Source organism: Gymnogyps californianus, chromosome 3 (assembly GCF_018139145.2).
Source record: "Gymnogyps californianus isolate 813 chromosome 3, ASM1813914v2, whole genome shotgun sequence".
NCBI classification, from domain to species: domain Eukaryota; kingdom Metazoa; phylum Chordata; class Aves; order Accipitriformes; family Cathartidae; genus Gymnogyps; species Gymnogyps californianus.
In genome coordinates, this window is record NC_059473.1 from 31,654,014 (window position 1) to 31,681,312 (window position 27,299).

The 27,299-nt window shown below is 35.7% G+C and overlaps 1 protein-coding gene across 3 annotated transcripts in view; it reads right to left on the bottom strand.

Annotated features, from left to right (window-relative positions):
• The window catches only part of BABAM2 (BRISC and BRCA1 A complex member 2), a 178,416-nt gene that overhangs the window by 100,690 nt on the left and 50,427 nt on the right, over positions 1 to 27,299 (bottom strand). For all 3 annotated transcript variants that reach the window (XM_050893630.1, XM_050893629.1, XM_050893631.1), the window contains exons 5-6: positions 23,648 to 23,842; positions 18,252 to 18,326 (exon numbers count right to left, since the gene is read on the bottom strand). In XM_050893630.1, coding sequence (XP_050749587.1) covers positions 18,252 to 18,326; positions 23,648 to 23,842 — 270 coding nt within the window. The remainder of the gene's footprint in view (positions 1 to 18,251; positions 18,327 to 23,647; positions 23,843 to 27,299) is intronic.

Genomic DNA, 27,299 nt, shown 5'->3' on the forward strand with positions numbered 1-27,299 from the left:
GCAATATTATTCTAACAAACAAGTTTAGTAGATATTTCCCAACTTTGACAAAATCCCTTGTTAGTGGATATTGCCAATAAAGTAAATACTGATCTTCAGCTTCACTTATGTTATAAATGATGCCACTTCATATATTTTGAATTGGTGAAAAACTTCTGTCTGCCATAATATTTTATCAAGAACTAACTTTTTTTTTAACCAGGAAAGTTAAGTATCTTCCATATTTCAGCACATGGAAACCTAATGATATGTGGTCTGAGGGTATCCAGCTGTGATACTGAGAAAACTAAGTTACCCTCATTAATTATTCAAGAAAAAAACCACTCAACAAGAAAGATAACAAACTTCTGACACCACTACCAATGATAAGGTAGGCATCAGTAAGAGTGATCTGCTTTGGGACCTACAGTGTTGCTCTATCTGAAAGACAGCACTTCATTTAGTTCTGAGTCTACAATCAGAAAATAAAACAGGTCTTGGACAATGTAGAGCTTGTCCAGGCATATAGAAATTCCAAGGACGTTGCAAAGAATACTGTAGGTATGATCAAGATACCCTCCAATACTACTTCTGAAAGCCAAGACACCTTACTTGTTACGCTTTCCACTCAAACAGATTAAGTAAATGAACTTCATATAAGGAAGGTCTTGCTCCCATTGATGTAGTGGGGGCTTAGCAGGTTCCAGCACAGTTCAGAGCAGGTAAGGAAGAAGATGAAAGCCACTGTCTTCAGATGAGCAAGAAATACTGTGGCACTAATCAATCAGACCTCTGGTGCTACGGGTTGAGCTCTGCGTTGAGAAAACGTGGCTAATGCAGAAGTAATCATGACAGGTTTTGCAATCTTGCCAGAGCTGATACTGAAGCTATCAGCAATCCAGACACTGGTAACAGGCAACTCAGCACAGGGAATACCAATGCTTGTGTATTGGATAGTTGGTATCATAATCAAATTTCATAAATAAGTTTCTTTCATAGAGTGCTGGATCATGCATAGCGTAGCTAGAGGCAGACAGAAAGAACTGAGGCCATTCCTAAATTCAGGTTTGGTTTGATCAACCTGACACCACAACAGCTTGACTTGCCATTTACATCTAAAGGCCTGAACGCTTACTTGCCAACGAAGGCAAGAAGACAACGACACTTAAGTAGACTTTCAGTGGTGAGACTTAGTTTTAACGTTAAGTGAATTTGACACACACCATTGCTCACGTAGAGAGATTATAATATCATTTCCACTGTCTTCTGCTTCATTTTGACATATTGAACTGATATTAAATAATTTTTTAAATAAAGCAGCACGAAAGCATTTGCAAAGTACTTATCATGCAAAACACTTATAATCCTAAAGTCATACATACACACTTTTTAAGCTGCTGGTAGCAATTCAAAGTATACTTAAAATGGATTAAAAGAGTATTTAAAAGATATCCTATGACTAAAGCAAAACTTAATGTTTAAAACAATTATTTCAAGCCTCTTCAGTTTGGTTGAAATTAATAAAATTGCTTATTTCCTCTCTCCCTCCAACATTACTGTATCAAAGGATATTACTTGAAGATTTAAAAACATCTACTGAATGACAGCTCCTTAAATTGCATAAAGTTCAACCATGATAAACAAATATTCAAATGGACAAAGATTAGCATATGGAACAGCTTGTACTCACCTATTAATAAATATTATACCAAATTTAGGTTGACAGCCACAACTAAATTAGCAGATAAAGTAATTATTGTATTTGATACTCCATGGCTTGAAAATCACAACTACCAGAATCTACTTCTGTTCTGTCACTACATGACTCTAGTAAAACTTCATAAACCAGTTTCCCAATTTTAAAACGTGGCGATTAATACATCTTATCAGTGATGTTACAGGGTTTAAGTCAGTATTCCTAAACTTTTAGATCCTGACTGCAAAGTTCTCCATCAATGCAGCAGAAAGGAAGCCTATTAACCTTAATTCCTTTAACTACCACCAACTGTTTCATGAACAATAAGAAAAATCTTCAAGTTGTAGAAGCATTTCCAGTATGACAGCTATCACTGACAGCACAAATTTCTTTTCATAGAAAAAGAATGAAAGAGTAATTCATCTGATGAGCCAAATTTCAGCCTGACGCTTTTATAGGAGTAAAAAATCCCTGAAAACAGGATTCATAATATTGACGCAGAAATATTGAGACAAAACTATTAATGGTGCAAAAGACACCACTTCAAATGCTTTTACCTGTCTGAACCAGTTTTGCTGCTTTGACACACCCACAATTCTTGTATATATTTATCCTTCTGAAACACAGAACAAGCATATAACACAAAGAAGCCTTTATATATAATGCCATATAATTACCCTTCGTATTTCAGATGGTTTGAAAATCTATGTTTATGAATGTAGTTCTCTGATCATGTTCCTGTTGACTTCAATGAGGGCAGAATACACCTCATGGAATAAAAAACTCAGTCATTTCTTGACTGGCCCAAACTCCACCAACTGGGCCATTAGACCAGCCTTTCTATAAAGGCATCTGAAATATTTGTTCTTAAAAAATTGCACACAACTGGTTTCATAACAGGAGTCATAATACTTCTTGCCTTGATCACTTTCCAGGATCATAAACCTCTTCTTTTTTCTAACACAAACACAGGGAAATGAATCTACTAGTTAGTCCTTTCCCACAACATGAAGTGTAATGAATATTTCTTTGCAAAACAGGGAAGAAAACCCACTAACTATGATGTACACACTTGCTCTTCACTCCAGACAAAACATTGGTTTAAAGCTAGAAATCAACTACTTTTTATGACAGTTGAGTATATCAGGGGTTCCTTGTTTCCAAATGCAAGTGACTTGATTCTCATTACTGAATAATCAGTTACTCTGATTAACTGTACTATTATTTTCAGTATTTGTCTAAGAAAAACTGAGAAGGAAGATTCAGTGAAGCCATATCATCATTCCAGAAAGTTATACAGCAATATACATTCCATAATGTGTACTTCTCTGTAAATATAATGCTTTGCAGATGTTATTTTATTGATTGAAATCTACATTTTAAATCTTATATTTGCAACACATCTAACTTTCTCCAAAACACACTGTAGGAAAAATACAGCAGAAATAAGTAAGCTTTACTCTCATTCCCCCAGTCCTTTACAGAAAATAAATAAATAAATAAAAAGACAAGCACTCTTAGGAATCCTTTTACTACTCTGAAATTACAAGAACATATTAGGTACATGCACACTTATTGAAAAATTGACTACCTGCCTTTTCAGCATGTAAATGCTTCCAAACTACTGGAATAGCTGTACAACCAATAATTTGTTTTAGAAAGAAATTTAACTGCAATAAAGAAACAAAACATCGTATCAATGTGAAATTGTATGTCACAAAGAAGTTTTACAATTCCCCCCCACCACCACCTTTTATGTATGAAAACCCAAGAGATTATGTGACTTGTCCTCTCAGGATCACATTGAATCTCTTTAAGAATCTCTGTGGAAATCAAAACAGAATATAAAATTTGTGCTTCTTGGTCCTTCACATTGAGATGTAGTTTCATCATCATGAGATATGGAAAGAGAAGACACTGACACTCACTCTGCAACTGAGGCTTTAAAGATACTACTATGCTTTGGGGTTTTTTTACAGAATCTCAGAAACTTTCAAAGTCTTTACAGTTAATGACATGTGTTGCATACTTATGTGTAATATACCAATCTGTGCATCACCCATGGAAACAAAAGGAGCATACTTTGCTCTTATCATGCTCAACAGTTTTGGTCACTAAAGGTGAGCTTGAGATTAAGAATTTTTTTAATACTGCTAAACTTAAAAAGGAAATATACTCTTAAAAATGGAATGCAAACTGAAGAGCGTAAAAGTGGCTATTCGCTTTTGAACTTCTTTTACAATTTCACGATCTTAAAATGTATCATTTTCCCACCATAAACAATATCAATGCCCAGGAATTTCTCATTATTCTTAAAAGAAATAGAAAACATATTGAAGAGCAATAAATAAACATTTTGCTAACAATTATGTTTGTACACCACCAGGATGGAACTGCTCTGAAAAACTCTTCTCTTCATATGGAAATTCCTGGAAACACGCAATGCCAAGTTCATTTTATTTTTCTTCATTTTACAGGTAAGCTTCTAAACACCTGCAATTGGTAACAGTCTCTAGGTATGGGGGGTGGGGTGGGGAAGGGGATTAAAAAAAAAAAATCAGGCCTAGTACCCAGAGAAAGATTTACACAAATAGATAAAAAATAAGTAGGTGTATAAAAATTAACTTTTTATGTTTCTGCTGTTAGACAAATTTGAATTTTAAATATATTATTCATCTACAGCTAAAACATTTATCAGCAACAATATGTAGTTCAGACTACTTCTTCCACTGCCAACAAAGTCTTTTTTCAGACACGATATTCCTTCATGTACTATTTGGAGGGAAATACTTCTCTGTAATAAAAATTCCTTCTGTATTTTTTTTCACTCCCTTCCAACTTATACCAAACAAGAAAGCGTAACACACATCCTTTTATGGTTAAAAAGATCCTGACCAAGGTTCTTAACGTTCTTGGACAAGCGATGCCCACATTACCACAACATTTTCTTGACTTAACACAGTTTGAAGATGAGGATGATGCCTTACGTGCTCCAGGCTGAATAGATTTGCTAGGAAGACATGTCCTGACAGATATGCTTAAGAGAATAAGGTCATTGATTAATCAAGAAAGGAGTCCATTAAAATAATGGAATTAATCTATTTGCAGATGGTTACTTAACAGGACACTGTCAAGGTATTTTTGTCAATTTTTGAATGTTCCTTTCTCAATCAGCATTGATAAATGCTTTGCTGTATATTTGTCTAGCTTTCAGCGTGTTAGAAGCTGGTTTGCAATTAATGGCCGCATAAAAAAGTAAATAGTCCTGAACTAACAGTTTACTTAAAAATAATAAAAAGAGCGTTTTCAAATACTTTGTTCTCCGTGTAACAGTTTCGCAAGGATCTGAATGCACTCATGCACAAGAGAAACAAGTAAATATCTGGAGACAATACTGTGAAAGTTTCAAACTAGTGTTTTCAAAAGTTTACATGTAGTAAGCTTCCAAAATATTAATCTCAATAAGAATCTTTTTCATTGTATTTTTCAAAGAATCCAAAATTAGAACACAAAGATGAACAGACAAGACTTGTTTCCACTCTTTCTCTGCGATTCAAAAAGCACACTCTGATGTGTTTTGTATAGCTGTAAATATCTGAATTGATAGTACCTTCCAAAATTGCCTTAATATGGTAAAGCAGAGATTATTAATCTTTCTCTACAAATTCAGACTCTTGCTTTTTCCGTCCGACCCCAAAATAGCTTTTGCATATTAAATGAGCTGTTAAGCTGTCTTCATATTGAAAACTTACTGTTGATTCTCTTAGCTCACGTGAAGGGAGAGATTTCCTTCACATTAACAGTGATGAACAACTCAGCGGAGGAAGGAGAAAACCAACTGCACCTTGACCTACCACAAATGTTCTTGCACTGATCACTTGACTAAAGATATATTTTTGAACTGTATAATCCCTTAGATGGGCATTCCCAAATTGATTGAAACAACACTGATAGAGGATTAGGTTGTAGGAAGCAGTTTACAAACAAATCCAACCAAATGTCTCGGTGCTAACCAAGTGTAAATACTTTACTTGGGCATTCATCCCACTTGAGCAAAACTATTCTAAAACTTTTTGGATGATGAAAAACTTTTCAATGTCAGCAAATTTTTCATTCTCATGTACACATATTGTTATGATTTTCCCCCCTTTTAATTTGGTTTCAGACTCAGTGCACACGTGAGCACACTTTCAGATGCCTCCCCGCCCTCTTCCCTCCTTTCCCCAACCTGTTTTTAGTCTCAAAGATAATTAAGTTCATAGAAGCTATATGAAGATCAGCAGTCAGGTAGAGGAGACAGATAACCGATTACCCCACCAAATATTGTGACAGATAAATTCAGCCTGCTGTGAATGGTAGCAACTGGGGGGCCGACCAGTGAAAACACTTCCCCATCTTCTCACTTGATAAATTGCTACATGGGACACATGGGAGAACCAAAATGGCATAGCACAGAGTTTCAAGGAGACAAGAGATTAAACCTGTACGAAATGAAGCTTCACTATTTCTACTGCTCACAAATCTGCTTGTTTTACTTAAAACCTACATCTGTGTGTGCCAGAAAACTGCACACATATCACCTTGCTCCATAAAAGCAGTCCTACTAAGCACACACTCACCTTTTCTCTTGCTGAACTGCATGGCAAAAAAAATTTTTTTTTTTTTAACATCCTATTTATACAGATCACTACTACAATTGTCCAAGTTTCCCGGGAATGCATCCCTCCAAACCTAATAGACTGCAATTTTTTCAATCATATATGGATCTTCTCTTCTTACTAGGCTTCCAATGAGTCTCAGTTCTTTTCTATTAAATTACTTTTTTAGTGCCATTCCTTCTTTTTTATTTAGTATTGAAGCATTATATTAATATACTGTTTATTCATACATAGTTACTTACCTTTTGATAACAGTGATAACTTTTGGTATCACTGGCATAAAGCTTTCTATAGCTTTTTTCTAGGAGGGGTAAATTTATACTGTTATATTCACAAAATTTATAAATAAAGAAGCCAACAAAAATAATTCTGCATACTGCAATGCTGCCTCACATCAGTCAGAGAGATAATATATGCCTCCAAGTTGCTTTAACAGGTATAGTCTCCTAAATCTGATACTATCATTGCCTGAAGGCCTGTAAACTGGGCTGCAGTTTGATCACACATCTTTTCAAGAAGGAACTGGCAACATGTGGTAAACAAATAAAAAAAAGAATATTTTAGTTATTAAGTTGCTGCCATACAGTAAAACCGATGCTGCAAGAACACAATTATAAAATGCCAGTCTTGTTTATTACAAATTCAGTTGCACAGCTTCTCATGAAACATTTGCTATTGCAACCAGAAGAATCCCTCTGGTAATTTTGTTCCAACATTTCTTTTGTTTAGGAGAGCTCATAAAGCATGCAGTCCTCAAGTGTCATATTATTAGCACCACAGTCCTTTATTTCTACGAAACAAGTTGCATAAATCCTGGTCACTAGTCTTTATTCCAAATACACTGCCTGCTCTAAATAAGTCTTTTTTATTACCCAGTATCCATCTATTAATTTCCATGTCTTGAAATCAAGTCTCAGCAATGGTTTCTGATTTTAAATTAAAAAAAATAAAATCAAAACTTGCAAAAGCAGCTTGAGTTAGCATGTTAAAATGAATATTTAATGCAAGATAAACAGCTCTTCTGTTGAGTGGTTCTTGTGCAGTCAAGGTTAATTACACAGAACAAAGCCTAGAAATTACTGCCATTTTAATAGCATTTTACATACATTGTCAAAATACATGATATGCATAAAACAAAATGGATACACAAAGAACTACATTCTAGCTAGAAAGTTAAGTGTTCCATTTGTAAACAAAGATGAAACACAGTGTAAAGAATATCAAATTAAAATTGTATCTTAGTTTAGATACTTCTCACCCAGAGAGGACTATCAGACAGTCAGCAAGCCAGATTTCATGTACTCTACTCCTTGCTCTGTCATTATTTGCTTTTCTTCTTTTTTTTTTTTTTTTTTTTTTTTTTTTTTAAATCAGTGAAACAGTTACAGTGCTTTTCTTTCATGCAGAACACAGCTGGGCTCTGTGAACTTTGGAAGGAATGTATCATAGAAGTTCTAAGCATCATCAGAGATACACTCCATTTCATCGAGCTCTCTAACATATTAACAAGAGTCTGATCCTGAGAAATACTATGTACTTGTGATGAGTTTATTGCCACTGAAGTCAGTGGCATGCAGGGAGTATCTCATTCCTTTCAGAAATGGAAACCAAATGCTTTTTATTGCTTGGACCAATAGCTGGAACTCTGAGCTCTGGTCTTTTTAATGCTAGCGGAGTTTTGTTGGTGGTGTTTAACTATATAGTTTGGTGGGGGTCGAAAAAAGCAGCGTACAATTTTCCAAATGGAAAAGGTGACTTATATGAGTCAATGTAACATCTTATAAGTTATTGTCCAAATGTTAAGAGGTGTCCATGACAACTAAAATCAACAGGTACTTAAGACACTCAAGAACAGTCAAGAATTTTAAGGAGGGTCAACATAAAAATCCCTATCAGTGGAAAAATTACCTATGAGAAAAATCTCCACCAACTCTAAAAGTCATACAACTCTCCTGCTGACAGAAATAGCTTGTTTTCCCTTCAAGAAAAACGTGCCAAAATGCACTGGACCTGAATTGTAATTGCTCATTGTAATTGTGATGAATTGCGAAGGTTATAGAAAGAGATGAGGAGAGGAAGAACACCATTCTGGTTAAAGCCTTGGACAAGCTCTCCACTCACAGCTCAGGATTCCCCTGTAAATTTGTATACAGCTAATTCCTCCATGCTGTCTAAAAAATAGAGAGGTTTTTCCACATGTCACAACTACAGTGAACAATATATTAGATGAGAACTTGTGAGATGCTCAGTTACTATTTTCACCTAGCCTATGTAGATAAGAGACAATACCTATATATATGTCAAAATGGTAACCGGTGCATAATTTGACCTAGGTTTCAAGAGCTAATCTAATCACTTAACAATAGTAAGATGAAAATTAAATAAGATTTATTACTTACAAAAAGTCATGAGTCTAGGTAAAATGAGATAGAATTAATGATTTTATCTCAGACACACACTATAACTGCTAAACAATGAAAATAATAATTTGGAACGAGCATGTTTATTCTTTGTTAACCAACACATTGTCCTCAGGGTTCTTGCAAATGAGTAGCTGATTATTTACATACCATCAGTCAGTCATCAGTTTTAGTCAAGACATCAGTCACATTTGTCTAACATTTTTCTAGTCCAGAAAAGATGTTACACTAAAACACAGAATATCTTATATCTCCAAATACATAAGCATGTTTAGATATACTAAAAAAGGTACATATTTCAGCGGTTTATTACTAAAGCTAACTCCAACAAGCAAATAATTAAAACGACAAGCAATGGCAAGAGTTGGAGCAGCATTATTAGTTTAACTCTATTTCACTATTTTCTTCAGCAGAAGGATTTCCTATCTATATTATGTGGGTATACTTAAATATTGTATGTGCACTCCAGACAGTTCATTATGTAATTGAAAACCAACATTTAATTCACGGACATCTTGTTGCCCAAATTTTGATGTACTGGTAACCTGTTGAGACCTAAGGAGCGCACCTAATTGCATCCAATGAAGCCAAATTAATGCTCCTCCCCACTGCCCCATCTCTCCCATGGACGTGCTGTTTGCAATGATTGCAGGTCTCAGCACATAAAAGACATGCAAGTTCTAGCATGAACACTTAAATCATTAAAACAGAAATAGAGAGTCAACAGGTCTGTTTTATTTATCTTTCTTTCACTGTCTCACTGAGATGCTGCTGGACAAGGCAGTCCTTCCTTTAGCCTTCTCCATCTAAAGTCTCCCTCTAAAACAGAAAATACTGAAATACACCTTATGTAAACAAGCAACTACTTTCCTAAATAGAAGTTACTATAGAAATACAAAACTTGATAGAAACATGGCACATTATTCATTAGCAATTAGTGGAGAAAACGCTGTGCATTCTTTTGGTAACATGGAAGCAAAAGGGCAGAACCTCCTAGATGTTTGTGGGTTTTTTTGTTTTTTTTTTCACTTTATGTTTCATGATATTATGATCAATGACATTGTCAGTATCAATTAGATAAAAATAAATGTGATGGATCATCCAACCTCAGAATGTTTACTGCTGAGAGTAATTGATTCAACAGTAAAGCTTTAGTTTGTTGGTTTTTTTTTTTTTAATATTTTTGGCTTAAACCTTTAAACCTATGAAACCAAATAGAAGTCAGCAGTGTAACACACTCCACTACACAGTTATTTTTCAGATACATATTAAAACAAACAAACAAAACCAACCTTTTTACACTGACAGCCATCAAAGGATTTTGTGTATTTAACAGAAAAAAGTTACCGGGGCAAATCACAGAATCCAAAACAAGGAAGTATAATAATTGTATGAAATCATCATACAGACATACATCCGTGTTAGTACTATTCTTTCTGAAGAAGACAGACATAATCTAGTAATCTGAAAGCCAGAACAAAAAAAAAACCCCAAAACACTAAACCAACCCAATCACCGTAACAGTAAATAACTGGCACTTTTGTATACAAAATGGACTTTAAAACCTCAAAATATGAGCTGCTGTAGGACTTAAACCTGGATCCGAAGCCTAAGGAAGAAACCTAACAGTAGAAAGAGGCTGTGGGCTCAGCACTGAAATACCCTTCTTAGCATCCTACCATCATGCTTTATGTACTTCTATATTTGCAAATGCAGATTTGCTGGTTAATGAATTTTACAGATTATTGCTATGCTCATATTCTATGCTCAGGAACCTCTCAAATATTTTTCCTTTCAAGAAGAAATGGCAATGGGGAACTGAAGAAAAAGTTTAAAAAAAATAACTCCAAGATCCTCTTCCCAGTTTAAGACCACTGTACAGTGCTTGTTATACATACTATGGGTGGACCATGACAGATAAAACAAGCACCATCATTATGTAATAACCTGCAATTATTTTTATGGCTATTGAATTCCATTCTTCCTATGCAATACATAGAATGCAAATGTAAAGCAATAGTACAAATTACAAGCCCTAACAAGGCAGTAAATCTGAACCAAGTCACGCAACATAACATGTCTAAAAACTTTCCCACCAGATGCAAAAAAGGCTTTTAAATTTCAGAAGCTGTTCTTTTTAACTTGTTTTTCTTAAATTTTTTTTAGAAAATTAACAAAAAAATCCCTATTTCTACTCAGAATAGCAAATTAGTAGTTCTATCAAATTAGAGAAAAATTCACAGAAATTGAGATGAATATCATAAGATTTAATTTATCAGTAGATGTAGCGGTCCTTTCCTTTACTATTGTATTATAGAAATAAAATGTTTAAATATAAGATAACTGTCATCAGAAACACAGTTGATTGGAGATTATGATTCATATTAAGATCATAACCTATAAAAATCATCAGCTGTGCAGAATGAGCTGTTCCAGTTGACAGATCTTATTAACAAAATCTTCCAATAAATTACAGAAAAAGCTGATTTTAAAAATTGCCTTTGACTTTCAGCATATGGAGCTTAAGGTGCTCCTGACACTAACATGTTTTATGTGGTTTTAGTGACTAGTTACTACAAACAAATCATGTTGTTGTGGAAAAGTTGTACTAATAAAATTTAGTGAGAATGAAGGAAACTGATCAGTTTACAAAACTCAAATGTAACATGTTCTGATTATAAAGTATACTTTTTATAGGGCTTTGCTTCCCTTGGTTTGTGGGCAGAAGGTATGAGAATAAAATCATGAAAGGATGACTAATTAAATTGTAGTTTCTATAAGTATTTCTGGAGCTTCACTGAATTATAGCAGTAACACTTTACTCTTAACTCTCCAATGCCAGAATCCATAGAGGGGTGACCCATTCTGCAAAACTCTGTAAGGTTAATAATTAGACTGGAGCAGTAAGACTAGCTAAGAAGCACAATCCTTCTATACAGGGGAATAAGTAAGACCTTACACTTTTACCTACAGTGACAACTGAAACATCCTGCTAAATAAAAAAACCCAAAAATCCCAAAACTTTACAGCTGACAGATCTTATGTTTAATTTATTATGAAAAACTAGACACTTAAAAATATTTTTATCACCACAAAAGTCACTATTTTTCCAACTCCACAACTTCCTAAACTGCCAGAAGCATTTCACGACATGAACATCTTTTTACTTTTATTTTTTTTATTTTTGGCCTCACTCATTATGCAAGCTCCCCTGCTTGGAGTTTGCACGCTTCTGGCAGCAGGCTGCTACTCTGACACTGGCCAGCATATTGAGGAAAAGGAATACTTCCGTGATGGTACTTCATTTAGTACTTTTTGATGAAAAAAGTGGACAGCAAAAGTAAACTGCAAATTTCTGGGCACAGGCTAAAATGAAAGATTCTTAGAGACAAGTATTAATAACGTCTCTTCTTGACAAATGTCTTCCACACACACAAGTTACATTTATTTTTATGGCCTCTAGATCGTACAATTTACTGACTTCAGCTACTACAAACTACTCTGTTTCTAACGCTGCCAGTACTAACTTGCACAGACCCACTTCTAATCTAAAATCTCAATGGCTCATTATAATTGCATGTTATAAAGTTTGCCTTTAAACTATTAGCAGAAGAAATCTAGACAATCTTTGACAATTCAATATTCTGTTTAAGTAATTTAATGCTGGTACAATAAGCAATCTAGTGAATATCATACTGATATCTACTTTTAAAATATAAACTATTTGCTCCAAATGCTTACATACATCTCAAGATAAGGAATACATTATGGAATACAGTTCAGGAAGTTAACTTTATGCCTCTGTCACAAAGTCTTAAGTAGTATAAGATTAACAGCAATCTATGTATTAGCTTAAAAGATCTCTATGGAAAGCATGGGCAAAGTATTGTGAATTATGAGAACCACGTACTATTTCAGGATTACCTGCAAGTTTTATAAACTGCGAGTTTTCCTATTTGTAAAAGAGGTAAAATAACAGCTGGCACCATAGACACGACACGCTTCATATGATGTACAGGTCCATCATTCTACCCAATATAGAGGACATATATACATTATGGGAAGATAGTCAAATAGTATTACTGCATAATGCTCTATGCTCTTTTGAGAGGCAGCCGCCCAGCATAGTATAAAACAGACTAGTGTAAAAAGATCACGTCACATCTGGACTCTAATTCCTTCTTGCCATTGACTTTGTGACCTTAAGACACTACATATCAGGTTTTAGTTAGCCAGCTACCAACAAAATCAAATGAAGTTTAAAAGCAAAAGAAAGTATTATACTTTGTCAGAATATTTAGCTCAAATTTTTGAGTTAAACAGCAGAAGTACTACTTTTTATACAAGTGTACTTGTGTTTTGGTACTTGCAGCAATTTAACACAAACCTTAAACGGTGTCAAATAAATCAAACTGCTAAATCACAATAGTAAAGAAACTGGCCTGGAAAAAATCTCGTTTGACCCTGCATATTATAGTTAACTTTTGTTTGTTCTCTACTATACTTGATTACTCAAACATACACAAGTATTACAGTCTTTTCACAGTACTTGGAATTTGGTCTATGTTGTAAACAAAAGTTGCACTGAAGTCTTTTAACAGACTTCCAAGTGATGAAATCACACTAAGGAAAAACACAAATATGTTCTTATCTTTCAATTTGAACTGGAGGATAAACCTTTTCCATTGACAGTCTTACACAAAACTGTTTGGCCCCTGGCAATGTGTCTAGACAATGTCTGTTATTTGTTTCAGATCTGAAAGATATACACTAAATACAATGGTCATCACAAAAAAGCTCTTCAGAAAGAACAGGTTTAAAGACTTTTTAAACTTCTACAAAAAGAAATTAGGTCTGCCATGCATATTTCCTTTACACTTGAATAGTAAGAAATTATTGGAAGGCTGTTGGTCACAGCATCATAGCTAAATTGGTCCAGATATTAGCTATTCACCAGGGTACAACAAGCAGGTACATAAGAATAGGAAATGAATACTTTAAAAATTACATACAAGAAGGTGGTGGTAATCAGGGCACACCTTACTTAGCCAAAACCTCAAAAAAACATGGAAATAAAAGAAATATACCTAAATGTCTTGTTTTCTACAGCATCACTGGCAACCCACTCTAAAGTTCACTCATACTGTGCAATCATACTATAGTCACATAATCCAGTACAATTTGTAAATTGCTGAGCTGGAGATATTTAATGAATTATCATTATGACAACACATGTCCCTGTAGCTGACCAAAACTACAAAGAATGAAACAAAATTTGGATGAGGTATTTTAGAAGCTAAGTCTATTACCTTCATTATTACTGTGGCCATACATGCTATCTGTAAAGAGGCACAAATGTGAACTAGAGACTGACTCTCAAAATCAGTATGTACAGTGAATACTTCCATTTACAAAATACCATGGTGAAAATTAAAAATGTTGTAACCAACAGAACAGAATTCAAGCCAAAATGAATGTGCTGATTAAAAATCCAACTGCAAAAAAGGGAAAGGGAAAGTATAATAGTAAACAGATACAGATGTAAGGCTTTTCCTGAGCCAAAGCCACGTTCTTGTCAAATAAGAGAACCTTAATGAAAGACTTATCAGTAATGAACCTTGCAGTAGTTTGAGCCACCAGCTTGATTCTGCAGTTGTTTCAACACTTAAAATTTTCATCTGTCAAATGGATTTGCATAAGAAAACAATGTAAAAGTGGATACAATGGTCCACATTAAATTCAAAACTTTTGTACTGAAGTATAACTTTGTAAAGGAAAAAATAATGAAAGGGTGTCTTTTCCTAAATGTGCTTTTTCAGTGTAAACCAACATTTTGTTTTGAACAGTTCTTTAGCTTGGAAAATAAAGAATGATACTTTTTCTTTCAAATGTGAAGGAATATGCTAAGAAAACTTACGAAAAAAGATTTATCTGCTGCAGCCATTACAAGGGGTATTATGCCTCCAAATAAATAATAACTGAAGAACTTTTACTAGAATTTCAGAATTCAAAAGGAAGAGACAGTGTACTCTGCATTGCTCTTTTAACCATTCTCGCTCTTCTTCATATACTTAGCTGTCTTCCTTAAAATGCACACACACTTGAAGTGAATTTTAAATTTAGTGCAGTGAATACCTTTAAAATAACCTGGTAAATCTGCCTCTCCAGTCCATAACAAACCAACTTATGCTACGCCTTCAAATTTTCATTCTTTATAAGGAAAGGAGAATACTCTCACCACCATCAGTACAAACTTGACAGAGTAAGATCTTATGATTCCAGAGTGTATTCTCAACAACTCCAAAGATTTTGTAACACTACAGACTGTTCTCACAGCTTACATCCTCAAACCTGAATATTGGCTTACTATACAAAGCTTTACAGTCACACTTGTAGTGTGATTACCTACTGACATGAATAAAAATTTCAGAAGAGGATTACAAATCATGGGGGTACTAGGAATGATTGATGAGGCAAAAACAATGGCCTTTAAATATTTCACCAGATTTTAATACAAGTAGCTGTAATTAAACATCAAAAAAGAAGATGGCAGAGAAAGTATAACACAGGTTTGAACTCTGCATATCATCACAGAGAAGCTACTGCACACTATAAGGCTGACTGCAGACCAGAACATAATTCAGTGTTTAATTCAATTCAATTAAATTCTGCAGTTAAACATTAAGCTGTTAATACACTAACAGTGTTCAATTACTGACTGCTCTTCCACCTTTCAGGGTAATATATGAACAATTATTTCCACTGCATCAACAGATGCTCTATCGTGTACCATAATCCAGCAGGTAGCAATGAAGCCAACGTAACTGGCAGACATGATGGAAAATAAACTCCTATTTTATTGCAACAAATCAAAGATCTATTTATGTCAAAAGTCTTATCCAAAAAAAAAAAAGAAAAGAAATAAGACAGACATGGACAGCTTAAAAAAAATCTGAATTTTTAAAAATAGCTTTATGAATTTGGAGTAGTCAGAGCATAATTATTTCAACCATAACAGAGGAGTTCCAGTTCTACCTCCCTTTATATTGTTGTCATACGAGATAACATTCATATAGCTGATAATGTCAGAATACAAGGAGCTAAAGGCAGCAGAGCTAAAAGATCCATGCCTGCTACGGAGCACACTCTGTCATAATCCATGCTAGAGCCTGAGTCAAATCATTCTTCTGCCGCCAACAAACGCTCCTGGAATAAAACAATATTTCTTCTCCTGTGGCTACTCATCCAGACTACATATCACCTTCCTACCACAGACAGTTAGCCTGTCAGTTTGCATAGCAGAAGTCTGCACAAGAAAGCTAAGGATTTCGTCAGTACATTGCCCATCAAGAAGGATCTGCTGTTGTAAAAATCCAGGCTATTACATACAAAAATAAATTAATTTTAAAACCCTAAAGCTAGGACATTAAGATTTTAGAAATGTCAAAATAAAGGTAGACTGGGAAACTTTGATTCTGCTACCTTCCGTACGTGCCTCTTCACATCACACAATCTATATATGCATGCAAAATAAATACACGTTTTCCTTCAGACTAATGAATCATTCAGTACTCAGGGTGAACAACGCTCCAGGAAGCAGTTGTGGAGCACTGATGATTTATCCACAGTATACCAACCTTGTTTAGAGAAGGTGGAAGATGTTTAGTGAACATGATAGGGAATTACAGTAAGAAGGAGAATGCCGTCATGCATTAAAACATTACTCTTTAGAAACAAAAGTAGAATCTGTTTCTATCACAGGGTTCCTACATGATGACAGTTACTTACGTAAGTCATACACCACCTTCCAACCTCCAAGTCATGCAGTTTCCCCAGAGGCTGAACAGAGGTATAAGACAGCCCTGTGACTGAAGCTATTGAACATACTGGGTATGCACTTGTCCTGAAATTCTTGACCAATTTAAAATTTTTCCTGAAAAATACGGCCCTTGGAGTTCTGGCAGGAGCAGACAGCACAGTTCATGTTAGAAGTTCTCAGTCTCCTTTTTTCCAGAGAGTCTTTCAGAAGCAAATCACAGCTATCGTGCAGTCTAGGTGAACTGTTGCTGCATCCTGCTTCTCAACGCCATCCTTCCTGAAAACGCCTTGGCCAACCCTCTTACATCTGACTGGAAACGTTCCCATCAGGTGAGAAGAAAAGGCCCTGATGAAAGACAGCAGCTGGGAAAAGGGCTGCTACCATGAACACAGGAACAAACTGAAAATATCCGGATGCTTTTGAGAAAGTTAAGAGAAGCTCATTACTCAAACAGCAGTCTACAGAAGGTAAAGAGATCATAGGATACCGATCTCAGACTACAACCAAAAATTTCAGTCAGATTATAGTTGTTCTTGCCTTTATTTTCATGGTTGTTAGCTTGAGACATCTTATTTGGAGAAACACTGAAGATTCACACTTGCAATTGTGATCTAACAATAGCTGAAGACAGTTCTAACAGTAAGATGAAAAGGAGGTAATAGGATCTACACTGACATTTTCATCTCAACACATTAGTTGCTAACTATTAAGTAGCTGTTCTTCTTTCCAAATATTTAAAAGTAAAAAGCTGAGTAAGGAGGCAGACATGCAGTTTAAAGGAAAGATGGGTGTTGATAACATCAGCTGACTCAAACCTTGTCTGCAGTAGAAGTTCTGGCACTTCATTCTGACAGTAGTGACAGACAGAGAGAACCCAGATCTCTCACTGTGTTCTCTGAATATAGTAACTTTGACCTTATGATGGGCTTCTACAGTAACTGCTTGAAAGAGTGGAATGTCCTCCTGCTGTGAAAACCACTCATTTCAAATTATTCCATGTTGCTAGTTTGTCACAAGTCTTTTTTACTTTTTTTTTTCCTCTTAGCAAAGAAAGAAATACTTTTTTCCAACTCACATCAATACTCTGTAGTCCTACTTTCTAAAGTATCTGGTCAAATTAGCATCCTTTGTAAACAATGAAGCAAAGTAATCATCGAAACCTTCAGTTCATGTCACCAGTATTTGCTTTCACTCCCTGATAAGAAATGGTATATTTAGTTTGCTTTTCTGCTTCTATCAAGATTATTGGTACAATTGGACCGTTCATTTAAAACCCCAAGACTTACATAGCATGAAATTCCATAGACTCATATACAACAGTTTACCTTGAAAGATTTACGTTTATTCCCCAAGATAATACCTTGGATATGGTCAAGAGTTCGCTACTTATCATATTGTCTAAAAACCCAGAACATCTGTATTGCATGTCATCTTCTACAACAACCCAAATCCTGCAAGGTCCTTTAGAGTGATAGGTGTATATTTACTAACTGGTAAAACGGCACGCAAAACAACAGTATGTCTAACATCACCTTTCCAAAACATAATCCAATCAGGTTTAGAAATGGGGGACTTTCAAACTCTTGGAGAGGAGGGCAGGAAAGTCAAAATAGTTACTAAGAACATTTCAATAATTCATACTCTCTCACAAATACTGTCAACTTAGACATTCATTTTACCTTGAGAAGGTATGTAGGAATATTGCTGAAATCTACAGGCAACTTCAAGAGGAAGCGAGCTGAGAATTCTCCAGTCTGTGGAAAAAAGGTAACACTAATGAGACCTGGTGTCTAAAACAGAACCACCAATTAAACACTCTGAGGATGAAATATTAACCAGAGAAATGTGTAAGAGCTCATACCAAACAGAAGGGTTAAGATTTACTACAACAACATTTCTCAATGGAATTACTGAAGAGGAAAAAAAATAATTTACAGATTTCACAGATGTTATATGAGAAAACACCTTAAAACCCATAAAACATCATTGCCAGTAAATCAACAGCAAAAAGTAGTCAGAATACAACAATGTGCATAACAAAAATCAGACTATACTTTGTTAGGCCCTAAATATAGATGTATCTTGGCTGTACTCATTTCCGGACAAAGGTCCGGCGAGACCTGCAAATGATCTGAAAGCAAAGCTAAAAACCTGACAAATTTATAAGAGCATATAGATAAAATAGAGGCATCTTCACAAGCATTGCAGGTATACATAAGGAATTTGCATTGAGTAAGGTGAGAATGTATCAATAGTGTCCTCTGAATAAACATAGAGGAAAGAACTGAAGTGGAAGGTTTTATATAATTTGTTTTCAGAATTATGTGACTCTTAACACCTAGACAACCGTTTACTGAAAATTTGCCAAGCCTCCCCTACACATTGCTTTTTTTTTATGCACAAAGTGTATGCAAAGGATATGGAAAGGATTTCCTTTCTGTTTCATACACTTCCTTAAAACCAGACTTTGTCCACCTGGTTATGAAGCAATGAAGTTGGCTCTTTTTGAAAACAAATGCCTGCCTGATTTCCTCCATATTTTTTGTCATCTCTATTTTTTAATTCAATGAAGTAGCCATACAGCAGCTATATTTGTCATGTTGAATTAGCAGTACAAAAAGCATTAAACATTAATTTTATGCAGTTAAGTACAAAAAATTAGGATATTTTGAGACAAGGTAGCAAAACTTTTTTCAGTTTTAACACTGCCCTATTTTTGCATACATACGCTACTTAGTTACGTGATGACATACAATTTTTAAAAAAAACAGTACTTCATTTTAACAAGAGGACAAATCAAAGCTGTATGAATATGCAGCATTCGTTCTCCCACAGTAACACATATGTACTACTTCACTATTTCCTGAACATAGTTATCTGTACCTAATTCTCATTTTAACATTTTAAATGTTTTGCATAGCCAAAGCGAGAAAAAAAATACTTTAAACAAGAGGTGTACCATATACAAATTTTAACAAAGTGCACATGCATCTATGGTGAATGTGCATATTGCAACTCTCATTAAATGAGTGACTGTAAATACTATACTAGATTTAAACAGGATCATCTTTATTGTGTATACAGCTATACCTTTTGGTAAGCAAAAGCCTGCAATACGTCTGAAATAATGGAAGCATCCTCTCTATAAAATGCAGCAGTAACCCATGGAAGAGACGTAGAGAATCTTGACAGCGAACAGGTTGCCTGGGTCCATGTCCCGATGGCATCTGAATATCTCTAAGGATGGAGTTCCCACAATCTCTCTGGGCAACCTGTGCCAGTGCTCAGACCCCTCAATACTCAAGGGCTTATAACCCACACAGATGTCAGAAGGTTATCTTTTGGGCCACTGCTTTACTACATGTAGTAGATGTTATCACAAGAACTCCACATAGCTATGAGGACAGCTTGCCAAAGGCTACAGCTCTTCAAGAGGAAAGCGTTCAAAGTAACCTGTACTGATACCGAAAATTTGCCATATGCCTTTGCAAAATAGTCAGTACTTTTGCCTCCCCTCTTGATTAGCTGTGCTAATCCATAAATTGCTTTGAGGTCAGCGTAAGAGAAAACTTGAAGGTTGTCACTAGCCATATACCACCAGACCACAAGCCTCCATAACGATGGACCACATCAATTGCTATGCATATTGATTCAGAAAGGAATTGGCTGAATAAAATACTGAAGGAAACGAGCTTGCCGATGCTCAAGCCCCTCTGAGAAAGTACTAGAGGTCAAAGCCAAGGGAAACTAGCTTTCCAAAATGAATGGTAAGCTGCTAAGCAGGGCAGCTGAGGAATGTAAGTGATTGTTTGCCAAGCACATTATTTTCTGTGGTACTGACATGAAATAAAACTCAGAAGGAAAAAATTCTACAGAACTGGATTCCTTCAATTATTTTATGCCTAAATTAAGCAAAGATTTCACGCCAAGCAACTAAGCACATATAGACAAAGATGCTATATTAGGCAGATGCACAATAAGCAATGCTAATATCAGTGCCAATTTGTTTCTTGGTCTATGTATCACGCATGAACTATAGATACCGCATTCTACCTTCTAGTCACTAAAGAAGAAAAAACAAGATCTTGAATGCAACCAAAATCTTTCCAATGGTACCTTGTCAGTTATATCATTTGCCAAAAGGGTTTGTGTGATGTTAGGCTGTAATCCACCCTACTACCAGCTAGCTCAGAATTGCCCTTAAAATTTGTCCCTGGTAATCACACAACAGAGGCAAAGCAATTGCACATAGAAACACTATGCAACAAGAAGTGAGCATATATTAAATTAAAGCCAGACTCTGAAACCCTTCCTGATGACACTACTTGTGAGGATAGATGCCAACTTTCTGATGCTGTATTACTTATGTATGCAGAAAAATCACCGACTTCTTGTGCATGTATAACACGAAGACTGCTCTGATGACAGTCAGGGCACTTGCTTTTTATTCAGAGTGAAATGGATATTATAGACAGTGCTTCTTGTCCGGACTTAACTTCCAAAAAAATGCCATACAACATTTGCCATAAAATCCAGAAAATTATTTCTGGTAAAACACCAAGTTTGATGAACTGGGATGGCCACTGATCAGATGAATGGCCTCTGATCAAAATATCAGCTGCTCCAAGATGCGGAAGTAAATAAGGACTTGCAGCCTAGATCTTTAATGTCATTCAATCAAGATTATTTTGCAAAGTATTACTTCCAAGAGTGCTCGGGATGGGCAGGGAGCAGTCCCTGTCCATGGTGCTCGCCTACCCAACCCCAAGCAGCTGATCACAGGCATCAGGTTGAGTCAGATGAATTTCTGGCCACAGCACTGAGAGATCAGACAGTTAATGGGCATCTGTATCAGCTGGTACTCTGCCAACATGAAGCTACTAAGCCAGATAACGGTTTGTCTATTTGTCATAGATCTTGGAGATCACTTCAGGAAATTGGAGATATTGGAACAAAGGTATAAAAGCAAATTTCTATCCCATTTTGGGACACAGCACTGAATTCAGGCCTCCTCTTCAAAGTTTTTTAACTTAAGCACTTAAGTTAATTATAAATATAATTATTATTAATTATTATTAAGTTAAATATAAAATAATAATAAGCACTTAAGATGATTGCTTTCATAACACTGTGCAAGGTTCATTCCTGGATGATTACTTCAGAAATCTGCTGAGCTACTATTGATTCCTGAGAGAAAGCAACAACATGAATTTCAATGACTTCTAGGCAGAGCAGATAACATGCAATTTACCTCTTGGTTTTCAGATAAACATTCCTATTGTACTGATCATCAAGACTAACAAGACAGTTGTAAAGGACAGGAAGGAGAACTACACAAGTTAGTTTCATAGTTTTGAGTTTTAGGACACTCATAAACAAGCTTCTGTCATGTAGATACCAGGTTCATAGAATCTCCAAACAAGACTCTCAGAGTCTTCTTGATAGAGAATGTAAACTTTGAAAACAAAGCACATGCTACAGAAACCTCAAATAGCTCTGCAATGATCAAAAGGATTTGCCTCAAAATGTATTTAAGATTTATTTTATTGGAATATTTTTAACTAAGGTAGCATTTCAAATGCAAAAAAAAGTTCTTTATTCAGTCACCAAAGACTGAGGAAAAATTCAAAAGGCTTGAATAGATATGGCTTTCCTATTAAAAAAAGGAAAAAACCCCTAGTTTTCTACAATCTTGAGTAGAATTTTGGCAGCTACCAAAAATTATGATAAAATCTTCGTACAGTTCAGAAAGCCTTCTGCATTTCAATAAACTAGTCTGACGATATTTACAGATGTGGCAAGTTGTGATGCGAGCCATAGAGAATAACATTTAAGAACAAATTAGTTTCAATGAAATATTCTGATCTATAAACATAAAAAAGGATCTGAAATTCTCTGATAAAGAAAATTTTACTTGGCTTAAAATAAAAAAGCCTAGATGACTTGTCTAAGAAAAACAGATGAATAAGTACTGTGAATTGTAAACATCCTTGCATCACCTGTAACGTAAGGATGATTCAAGTGACATAAAGCTCAATTCTAGGCCCTGATAACAGGAATGCTGAATTTTCATTGATTTTCAGACTGCATCTATTTCAGAAGATACTGCTTCTGAAGGCCAGTATAGCTTAAGAATATGCTATTGCGGAAAGCAAGAGGGGGACATGTTCAGCATAAAGACAATCAGATATTTCCTGATATATCTTGTCCATACTTCCCATGATAAATATACTACCAGTGGAAAAAACTGCTTTTTGCAAAGCTTACTCTGTGGCAGAGATCAGTGAAAAAAAATAAAGATCAAATCACACACTAACCAAAATGTCTACATTGCCAATAGCCTCATTTTAGAAGGCTGAGATGGTATACATAAAGTGTTTCTACACAGCATTTCCCAGGCAAAGGATACAACTTCAGGAAACAGATAAGCCAGTTTAATGTCTGATTGTCATATGAAGACATGGCCCTACAAAGTCACCGCTCTAGCCCATCTCACCTCCTCCTGTTCTTCTGCAGAAAATTAGTCTTTTTTTTTTCTCCAGTTTAGGTTCCTGAAACAACTCATCTCAGCTTAGACAAGTGCCAGAGAGATACAGGCAGCTGCAGCTACCAGTTAAATCAACTCAATCGTAATATGGAACCACACCCTAACACATCCTACCACTAAGCAGGCTGATTTGCCTGAGCAGGGTGTCATACCAACACTGTTATTCTGCCTCTCAAATCTTCAGAGCTAACTCCAACTTCCACATAACATTGTAATGTGCCCTGTAAATACTGCGCAGACTTTTCAACAGTTTTCAAAGTTTTCATCTATAAATCAGATGAACTAACATCAGGTTGAAAAACAGTTACTCACCTGGAAATCTGGTTCAACCAAGGTAGTGGAATGACAGCAGTATACAAAACAGGGAGTATAGAAAGTGAGCTGGAGTCAAATAGAAGTTTTCTCCGTTGGAAACATAAAGCATGGAGATCCACAGAAACAACTCAAGTTTTCCAAGGCAAGAGCTGTATTTATTAAAATGAAAGGATCACTAAAAGCATTTTAGCAGAAATATTCTTAATAGCTTACCCAGTTGTTTTTTTTGCCAGCATAGATTTCCATGTTTTCTCCATACTGGGGCTCTTCAAGTAAAGTCTGATATTCAAACATGAGACGAGAGCTCTCGCGTAATCTGCTGCACTGAAACTGGTGATACTGCTGCACAAGCTCTTTCACAACAAGCAGGAGGCACTCAGGGTTTGAAGGATTCCAAGCAGCTAAATTCTGTTGAATTAGAAAAGAACAGAGACCAAAATTGTTTACAGCGATAGAAAGACAAGCACTCCCCCTTCCATACTGATACCAGAGGCACATATGCATGTGGAAGCTTTGTGACAAAGCTAAGCCGTAATATTAAATGCACAGGTTGTATCACACTTTGGAAGAAAACCAGGTCAAACAGCAAAAGCAAGCCTTAATGTCAAATAAGAGTCCATACAGGGACCCACCAGAAAACTGGTAACAGGGCTACTACCAGGCATAGATAGGCCCAAATTACCATTCTGTTCTTCCCTAAAATTGTACTGTTGCATCTGAGAACTTGAAAAGTTTGAATTCAAAAATTTAAAACTGATATGAAACACAAAGGTATCGGGTAAGTACAATCCTGCACGTTATCTGACTTAAAAAGCAGTCAGCCAAGTGAATTATGCCAAATTAACACCAACTACGGAAACTACTCTGCTCCATTATTCAAATAGTGGATATAGTATTGGCAGTGACGGAGCAAATGGTTTCTCTTCTGTTGCCTCAAGCTTGTGCTTTATTTCACCTTGACTGTCTCTTCACTAGTTACCTTGACTCATCCCCTTAACACAAATGCCATCCATACACAAGTCTCTTCAACGTGCCTGGCAGAAGCTTCTATTACAAGTTGACTGTATATCAAGAAACAGTTAACAGAAATAAAAATGTTAATACAATGAAGATAACTGTGTCAGTAGCACAGTAGCAATGTTATCTCTCAGTTTAACTGCTCTAACATTGGCTTAGACCAGTCTTCCATGCACAGTAAGTTTTATTGAGGAAGGTCTTCTGTGTTACAAACCATACCTAACATGACCAACGTTGCATGCCTACATCTGGTTGACCTAGAATTGATCAATGTTAAGGGCAGATGAGGACTCACCCTGTACTCCATGTCGATGGGACATGGGATGGTTCTGATGGAAAAGTACTTAGGTCCTCAACAGGTTTTCTTGATTCAAGCTCAGGGCATGTTAACATAGTCACGTGGCTTTTGGTCAGCTTTGAGTATAAGCAAAATTAATCTGTATTTCTGTATATCACATAGACATATGACAACAAACTAGCTGCAACAAGATTTTAAATTGCATGGACTGTACAGTTAACATTAAGATCGTTAGAACTGACAAAGATGACTGCATTTTACAACTAAATGAAGATATAGTAGCTTCAAATAAACTTACTTAGCAGTATCTGAACTCAAAGTAGTTACAGATGGCATGGTTACTTTTGTCCTGGAAGTTGCAGACATTTCATAAACAAATTATATGCATAATTTACATTCTTCAGCAAGGACAAAACAAGCATTAGCCCTTTTTCACCTCTTCAGTGGAAAAACTGCTTTGGTATGCAGTATTTTCTACAATGAAAGGACAGAAAGTATTTCTGTACTTTGAAGCAGCTATCTTAAGACTGCCTTGTATTCAAACACATAAAAAACTATGTTTCTTAACCTCGGTTAAGTAAATGAATGAAGCTGGACAAAAACCATGTCCCCTAAGATATACATGCTATTCATATTTTGTGTAACACCAAAACTAATAAATACAAGTGAACAGGTTGCACAGAGAGGTGGTTGAGTCTCCATCCTTGGAGATACTCAAAACCCAACTGGACAAGGTCCTGGACAGCCTGCTCTATCTGACCCTGCCCAGGCAGGGGGGGCTGGACTAGATGATCTCTAAAGGCTCTTTCCAACCTCAGCTATTTTTTTGATTCTATAAGAGGTTTACAAAAAGCTCAAACTGAAACAGAGGATCTTATCAAGGTGAGACTCCACAGTTCTGACCTAAAAAGAAATTAACCAGTTGTGTACAAATTTTATCTTCTGATACTCTGGAAAGGCAGATAGAAAGCTTAATCAGTTATTCACCACGCACCATACCTTCAGCTCTACAATGAAATCTACTTGTAGCCTAATCTCTAACTATGTGGCTATTTCCATTAAAAAGGCTTATAATTTCTATTATCTCTGATGACTGCAGTTTATGATATATCCTTTTGGAATGGTTTGATACAGACTTCAGTATATGTATATGATGGCTTAATACTTCAAGCATTTCTCTTTGCACAACCTTATATTTGTTTCCCTCTGAAGTCATATATATTAAGATGTTATCAAAATGAATTTCTCATTTTCAGCATCATCACTTAAAACATACAAGTCTAAGTTGTCAGTGAAAGCGACATGAAATATGTATTGCTTCCTTAAAAATCTTGCTTTTTTGGAGGGAAAAAAAAAATCAATAATGTTTACTAAGGCAATTTTATCTCAAATCTTACCACATGTTTTTTTTCCTGAAGTCCCCAGTCCTGGAGGGGATCAATTTTAAGAGAATCTCAGCTACATTCTACCCATTCCCTCCACCCCTTCTCATTTAAGTTAATAGCTACCACAGGCACAAAGAAATCTGTGTATGCACAGAAAAAAAAAAGCGACAAAAAGAAAAGCAATACAATTTAGAAATACAACCCTTTTTCTATCTCATAAACATAGCTTTTAGACCACTGTCATGACTTTCAGCAACATGATTCATGATTTTTGAATCACTATGGCTGGCAGTGCTGCATTAACTGTCTACACATCACTCACTCCTGTGATGAGGATGAAAAACATACATTCCTGTCACATGAAAATGGTTGGGGGAAACAGAGTTTTGGAAGGTGGTGCTCTCATTCTTCAGAAACACAGACGTTGTTCTTGCTTTGATAAAAAAAGAAAAACTTACAATCTTAGAGTGTGGATGGAGCGCTTAGGGGAACACTTACCTCTAGAGTACAGATTTGAAAAAGACCTGACGTTTACATAATTTACAGATTCACCCAAGACTGACAGGTTCAGCTTAAGAAACACAACAGGACATAACTGCTGATCACGATTTGCTTTGTTCTACATGGATGAATGAACAGTTCAATGAACAGTTACAGGATTAAACTGTACTCCTATTATCCCGCTCACTATGATTCTGGTAGAAAGGGCTGCTCAGCATGGCTAAAATGCTATCCTTGAACCTCTGCCCTTAGAAGCTACCACAGTGTCACAGACTTCACATTTGACAATGGCTTGAAGTAAAAGTACTCTTTTTTTCCTCCTAGACAGTAAGAACACCTATAAAATGGGAATATTATCACTGCCATATCTTAAAAGGTAAACTACACTCCAGAGTAATTGGTGAATGGGTGAGATACTAATGCGGTTCATGTAAGTTCCTCAAATACATACTACAGAGTGACTGAAAGCCTTGTTCTACCTTGTCTGCCATCTACAGCTGGTGAAAATTTATTCCCAACTTGAACCCATTTAAGTTCATCCGATTCTACAAAATACTAGAGAAAATCTGTCAGGTAGACAGCATCTTCTAGGAAACACATTTTGTATCATGCCGTCTGAAACCAGACTGTGTATAACCTTAAATTTCCTGTTCCCAAGCTGCTG